Source organism: Nothobranchius furzeri, chromosome 4 (assembly GCF_043380555.1).
Source record: "Nothobranchius furzeri strain GRZ-AD chromosome 4, NfurGRZ-RIMD1, whole genome shotgun sequence".
In the NCBI taxonomy this organism is placed as follows: Eukaryota; Metazoa; Chordata; class Actinopteri; order Cyprinodontiformes; family Nothobranchiidae; genus Nothobranchius; species Nothobranchius furzeri.
In genome coordinates this window covers 7,496,386-7,503,171 of record NC_091744.1, presented here as the reverse complement: position 1 = coordinate 7,503,171, position 6,786 = coordinate 7,496,386, and the positions used below count along the sequence as shown (strand labels likewise).

Here is a 6,786-nt window from a genome sequence, read left to right as displayed (position 1 = left end):
AAGAAACCTCCAAAGGATCCTGGCTGGCTCAGTATAAGCAGCCATCCACCACGACTCATTGGGGATTAAGAATACAGAGAAGACATACGCACACATCCACACCCACCGACACACACACACACACACTCATACAACCACATAGACACACTGCACATATACCAAGTAGGGTTTCTATGGCTACATTGTGATTTGTTAGAAGATATTTTATTTAGTAAGAGAAAAACTTTGTCTTTATCTGAGTGAATCTATAACTAACAGGTGAACTAGTAGTAGCACATTCAAAATCAAAGAAAGTTAAATGTTATTATCGGAGAGGGAGAATGTTTAAGTGGTTAGCAGCAGTGTGCCTACCACAGTCCCAAAAAGAAAAACACAATTTAAAGTCAGACGTTTGGACCTAGAAAATGGCGACTGGTGTTTAACACCATCTTGTTTAGTCTATGTCATGGCGGGATTCCAATTTCAGCAGAAGCGTCTGGGAAGATACTGGAGTCGGGAGGGGTGAGTGTTTGCAGATTCGTTAAAATAGCTTTAACTGGGGTGAGACAGTTAAATAAAACCCCATCCCCAATATGGCCAGGCAGAAATTCTCAGTGGAAATGTGTTTTCCGCTCTGCGACACCACCACTTCACCTGCTCGCGAGAACCGCAGCATTCTTCCAAACGATCTGCGCAGACAGCAGATCTTTTTGTGTCTGGGGCACCACCTAACCTCGCAGATGATCGTGTGTAGCCTGTAGCTACTGGGATATTTTGCTAAATAACAACAGAAAAAGTAAATCAAGCAGATTAAATATTGCAGTGATGCTGACTGGAATATGATTTCGAAATCTAAATGTAATCGATAAAAAGCAAACACCAGATTAATTACCAGCATTAAATGTGCGTTTGATTTTCAAGTCCTAAACCCTTTATTTCCAGACACCCCATGAACGCACCGCGGCAGCCATCCTCGCCCCCGTCACCTCCCCCCACTACGTGACGTCACATCCACGTTCATTTGCATTAGTGTTTTCTGGCTGCAGCTCCGACTTGCCTGCAGAAAGAGAGAGAGGATCTCCGAGGGAGGAGAGGCGCAGCGACAACGGGAGGATGATGAGGAGGGGGGGAGGTTTTTACATCAGAGAAGACGAGCTGGAATATAAATAAAACATCTAGAACGATCTGAGTGGAAGGAGAAGGTCTCCACGCACTCCTGCGGTGGATCATGGAGCTCCCCGCCGCTGGAGAGCACGTCTTCGCGGTGGAGAGCATCGAGAAGAAGCGCAGCAGAAAGGTTTGTCCCGCTGGAGAAAAAAATGCAGCTTTGTTTCTGCCTTCCCTGTCTTCTTTTAACGGCTCTTCTAATTTTATTTTAATAATATTATTGATTTAAACACATTCTGCTGTAAGGTGTCGGCGCGCGCGCGCTGAAGTAACGCAATCCCGTTTGCTTTGGTCCTTAGGGGAGGGTCGAGTATCTGGTCAAGTGGAGAGGATGGTCTCCGAGGTGAGTCCAAACATGTCACAACATCCGGAACCACTGGCCCGGTTCATGTGAGCATTCTTGCGAGCGTGGGCGCGCAGATGGGCGGTTGCGCGTTCCTGTTTAGGCTCTGATGATGGATGTGGTTTTACTACGCGCACAATCCCCAGCGTGCCAATTAAAGAACGACACGTCTGTGGCTGAACACGATCTGGTTTTGAGTGTTTCCTCCTGCTGCTGCGTTAAAGTCCTGATCCACTATGTTTGTCCTGATGAGGGGACGGGGGGGGGGGGGGGGGGGGGGGGGGGCCAAATTTCTGACCATGAAGGGTGCTGATGACTTTGTTCTGTCTCCTGTGTGGACAGGTATAACACCTGGGAGCCTGAGGAAAACATCCTGGATCCAAGGCTGCTTGATGCCTTTGAAGACAGGTAAGAGAGTCGGACAAATCAGCTGCACAAGATGAGCGAGAAATAAATTAACAGAAGCAAACTAGTTTAGATCCACAGTGATGATGTCTGACTTCACACCCCTCATGCAAAGACGTGTGTGTGTGTGTGTGTGTGTGTGTGTGTGTGTGTGTGTGTGTGTGTGTGTGTGTGTGTGTGTGTGTGTGTGTGTGTGTGTGTGTGTGTGTGTGTGTGTGTGTGTGTGTGTGTGTGTCCTGAGTGACTGATTTTCCTCAGGTGTGCTGATAGTTCTCCAGCCGAACTGATGCATGTTTACAAAAGGATGTAACCTGGTTTCAGCTGCTGCTTTTGGTTCAGATGCACAAAACCGGTGCAGTTGGTCTGAATCTGCAAACAGGAAACTAAAAAAAATCAGGTTTAGCAAACAAAAGTATGACAAAAAATGTCAAATTAAACGTAAAACTGGATTTGCACATGATCCCAGTATTTTTGGAATATGTTCTACAGTGGTCACGTGTTTTTCCACATGGTGTCCAAATGTGTGAATTTCACGAACTTGCTGTTGATATCTCATACTAACAGCAAGTGACCCTAAACGAGGACGTTTTCATTCTTTAAAACAGTCATTTTCAAGTAAATCTGATTGTTTTTAAATGCATTCAGTTAATTTTTAACCTTTACAATAAAACTGATCTGGTTAAAGCTGGAATTGGCACGTCAGAGCATAACTAGAATCGGGAATCGATATTGGCCCGAAAAACCAGAGTCTGTGCATCTGGAGCTCAAGAGTCAGCATCTTCTTACAGTGTGAAGGTTCTGCTCACCAGAACAAGAAAGTGTTCTGCTGGGTTTCTAATTGTCGCACAAACTTTAAAATCCTTATCCTAAAAACACTTGTTAGGGAATTTCTGCTGTTTTTTTACCTCCTGATTCACCCTTTGCTTATCATTAAAAAAGATGTCCAATCAGGTCAGAGACGCTTCCTAAAGGTCACATGACTTCAAGTCATATTCGACTGGTTTCATCACCTTGCCGTGTGACGCTCCCACTGATGATGTAACCTAGGTGTAAAAGAGGAAAGCACCAGTTCAGGAAGCTAATCCCAACAAACGTGTGTGTGTGTGTGTGTGTGTGTGTGTGTGTGTGTGTGTGTGTGTGTGTGTGTGTGTGTGTGTGTGTGTGTGTGTGTGTGTGTGTGTGTGTGTGTGTGTGTGTGTGTGTGTGTGTGTGTGTGTGTGTGTGTGTGTGTGTGTGTGTGTTCACAGCTGCAGGAGTGTGTGAGTGAATTTCTCCAAAGTGTTGAACTGTCACTGGCTTTTCTCTCGGCCTCCTTCAGCCTTGGCGTGCAGCAGCCTCTGAGGCGTAGGTCACACGTCAGAGCCCAACGCCGACGTTGCTCTGAGGCTGTTTTTGCAATTATCTCCCTTAAAGGGGAGGGGGTTTTATTGAAGCTAATTGTGCATCTCTCTGGGGAGCCGAGTCGTCTGAATGCCAGGCTATGAAAATACACCGAGTCGTCATTGTAATTAGATGTGAGGGGAGGAGGGCGGGGGGAGGAATCTGACATCACCCCTGTCTGTGGTGTTCGGTTACTGCCTGAGAGGAGAGGAGAAGTTACAGGAACTTTTAACGGAGGTGGTTTTTTTAGAATTCTCTCCTTAAAGCAAAAGTTTGATGTGTGCGAGACAACGATCCTCCTGAAGGTTTGTTTCAGCATGAAGAAAGACCGAGTCCAATTTAAAGAGTGTGTTCGAGCCTGAGGAGGACACCCGTGACGTGTTGCCATGCAACGGTGACTTGTCTCTGTGAGATGGTTCACTGATCGCCTGCTGTTTTCCACTCCCACAGGGAACGCCAGGAGCAGCTGATGGGATATCGCAAGCGAGGACCAAAACCCAAACACGTCCTGGTCCAGGTAGGAAACCTCAGATTTTAATTGCTTTGTTTATTTTTTTTATTAGTATTATTACCATCTGAAGTCTAATTCACCACATAAAATTTGACATTTATTTTGAAAATTCCCATATAAAAATTTGCAGGTTGGAACATCTGGAGTCAAACTGGACTGTTTTTTTATCTCCCAATATGAAACATCTTTAGTGAGATTTTCAGCTGCCTGAGTACCTTTGAGCCATGCGTCAGAGGAGGTTCTTCTCTTCATATTTTATGCAAGTTAAATCCAAACTCGCAAGAAAATTTTCACACTTTTTTTGGAATCACATCAAACTGGAACAGCTGTCAGGACTCTGACGTAACTGCGTTTAGCCCGAGTCTTCTGGGTTTAAACTGTTGTCAGGCGACATCCAGAAGGGAGTTTCCAAAGTGTCTCGAAACATTCTCGAGATTTCTGTGTTTCCTCAGCTGAGTCACTGGCTCTGGTTTTGCTTGAACACTAGTAAAACTGCTGGACCAGAACTGGTCTCAAACCAGTCTCAGTTTTTGTCCATCGAGTTCAACGGTGCATGAGCTGTGAGACAGTTTTGGGAGGGGTTGGAGACCAGCCTGCAAACATACTGAGATGTTTTTAAGACACCTGATGACTAAATTACAAGAAAATTAGCTCAACTTTGGCAGTTTGCTTACATGTTCTGACCCAACCCAAAATCGGTGTCTTCTTCTTTCTCTTTTGGCTTGTACCTTCAGGGGTCTCCACAGCCAATCATCTGTCTTCATTAAGTCCCATCTTTTCCATCCTCTACCCTCACACCATCTAACTTCATGTCCTCTTCCACCTTTTTGGTCTTCCTCTCAGCCTCCTGCCTGATGGCTCCAACGTCAGCATCCTTCTACTGATAAAATCATCATCTATCCTCTGGAAATGTCCAAACTGTCTCAGTCTATCCTCTCTGACTTTATCTCCATAGCATGCAACATGAGCTGTCCTTTGATGGACCATGATCTTGTAGTTTCTGTTTCCAACAACCACTAACCAGTGAGACACTGGTTTACCCTCTTTAGCACAAACCCACATGCTGGGAGGTTTAGACCATTTACCTTTAATGTTTTCATTATCAAACATTTGAGGCTGAACTTCTGGTCCAGTTATAACTCAATAACTCCGTTTTTGAATCAAACAGGAGCCTAAATGGCCAGCAGACCCATGGGAGGAGTGTTTTTGTTCATCCCAGGAGGGTGTTTTGGTAACACATGGGATAAAGTCAGTGACTCTACACAAAGCATCGAGTGACATTCCTCTGAGCTGAGGTCACAGCCACAGGAGACACTTTGAAATGTCACAAAGATCTCCGAGCCGGTGGCTCAAAGCTCTGCAGGGGAACCGCGTGAACAAGGCCCCCGAAACTAACCGAGCGCTCATTTGGGCCTCACTAGAACCCCGGTCACACATTCCAACGAGGTACCCTGCCTCACACGTGTGGATACTGGGGACAGATCATCAATCAGTTCTCGTCCCTTTTTAAACAACGTCTTTATGAGTAAATAAAGTTTGAGTAACGTTGATTCCCTTGTTTTTCAGGTGCCGTCTTTTGCCAGGAGGTCCACCATTCTGGCAGATCTTCAGGAGTCGTCCCTGGAAGACGACAACTGTCAGAAGTCCAGTCCCATCCAGATGATTTGTCCCCAGGTCCAGCAGTACCAGCTGAACAGCAAGAAGCACCACCAGTACCAGCCGCTGTGCAGGGAGTCGGAGCAGAAGAACAATGGCAAGAAGTTCTACTATCAGCTGAACAGCAAGAAGCACCACCACTATCAGCCGGACCTGAAGGTGCACGAGCCAGTGTTTACCAAGCCGCAGGAGGTCAAAGCTCCAGAGCTGGTCAACAAAGGCTACAACCTGCCCCCGGCCCTGCAGCAGAAATGGGTCCGGGACAAAGACTCGGGCTGCCTGACCAAGGTGAAGGACATCACCATGGAGCTGAAGAAGCTTCCTGCTGACCTTAACGGGCACAAAGAGCCAGAGAAAGTCGAAGCTACAGAGGACGCATCGCCGCAGTCCAACGGCGTCAGAAGCAGCAAACTTAAGATCGTCAAGAACAAAAACAAGAACGGGAGGATTGTTATCGTCATGAGCAAGTACATGGAAAACGGGATGCAGGCGGCTGCAGCTACAAACGGGGACGCTGCTGAGAAGTCGTCCCAGAGAGCCGACAGCAGCATAGAGAATCACCTTGCTAAGATGAAGCTTGTCAAAAAACTCGGACTCGTCAATGGATTTGTGAAACACTCCAAAGACAAACCAGCTGTTCTCGGCTCTGGATTAAATGGAGATGGTCTCAAGGAAAAGGAACCGTCCCCTCTGGTAGGGCGGACTGAGACGGAACAGGAGAAACCAGAGGTCAGAGGTCAAGGGAAGTTTCTCGAGGATCAGCCATTACAGCTGACGAGCTCTGGGGCATCTGACGAGAGGGAAAACCGAGCTGGGTCTGGAGGACTGAAGCGACCCGTCGGTGACCTCGGCGGTGAGGATCGGGATGCTAAACGGTTTTTGAGTTGCAGAAGCATCAGTGTTCCCAACGCGGTTCCCTCACCCCCCCTAAGCGTCAGCACGTCCCAAAACGGACTCCAGACTCCCGCTGGACTGCAGGACTGTGGATACGTGGACCAGGAGGAACCCATGGACTTGAGCATGGTCAAGTCAAGGTCCTCCGTTTGCTCAGCGACTGCAACCGAGATGCAAACAGAGGCGGTAACACAAACAGAACCTCAGACTGAAACACACAACGCTTCAGAGGACTCCTCCAACCACAGAACCACTAAAGATGAGACCTTTCCTTCTTTTCAGCCGTGTCTTGGGAACATTGTCATCACGGACATCACCACCAACTGTCTGACGGTCACATTTAAGGAATACGTCGCAGCGTAGCAGCAGCTGGGAACCGCGGCTTCCATCTTTGTATTTCTGGAAGCTTGAATGTAAAACCTGAAGCTTTGATGTTTTCATTTTGTAAAGT

At 47.0% G+C, this 6,786-nt stretch overlaps 1 protein-coding gene across 2 annotated transcripts; it reads left to right on the top strand.

The window, feature by feature from the left end:
• Positions 1–1,069: 1,069 nt before the first annotated feature.
• On the top strand, positions 1,070–6,786 carry LOC107395725 (E3 SUMO-protein ligase CBX4). 2 transcript variants are annotated; one of them, XM_054737968.2, is made up of 5 exons: positions 1,070–1,276; positions 1,446–1,489; positions 1,832–1,897; positions 3,725–3,791; positions 5,352–6,786. In XM_054737968.2, the coding sequence occupies exons 1-5, from the start codon at positions 1,208–1,210 to the stop codon at positions 6,696–6,698; spliced, it is 1,593 nt and encodes a 530-aa protein (XP_054593943.2). In that variant the 5' UTR covers positions 1,070–1,207; the 3' UTR covers positions 6,699–6,786. The 2 variants fall into 2 exon arrangements, with proteins under 2 accessions (XP_054593943.2, XP_054593944.2); XM_054737969.2 differs by lacking the exons at positions 1,070–1,276; positions 1,446–1,489 and adding an exon at positions 1,699–1,727.

Excerpts from the sequence above, each read along its gene's own strand:
- LOC107395725 (XM_054737968.2), top strand. The coding sequence starts at position 1,208 with ATGGAGCTCCCCGCCGCTGGAGAGCACGTCTTCGCGGTGGAGAGCATC. Across the intron at positions 1,277-1,445 it reads AGAAGAAGCGCAGCAGAAAG|GGGAGGGTCGAGTATCTGGT; the intron begins GTTTGTCCCGCT and ends TTTGGTCCTTAG. Across the intron at positions 3,792-5,351 it reads CCAAACACGTCCTGGTCCAG|GTGCCGTCTTTTGCCAGGAG; the intron begins GTAGGAAACCTC and ends CTTGTTTTTCAG.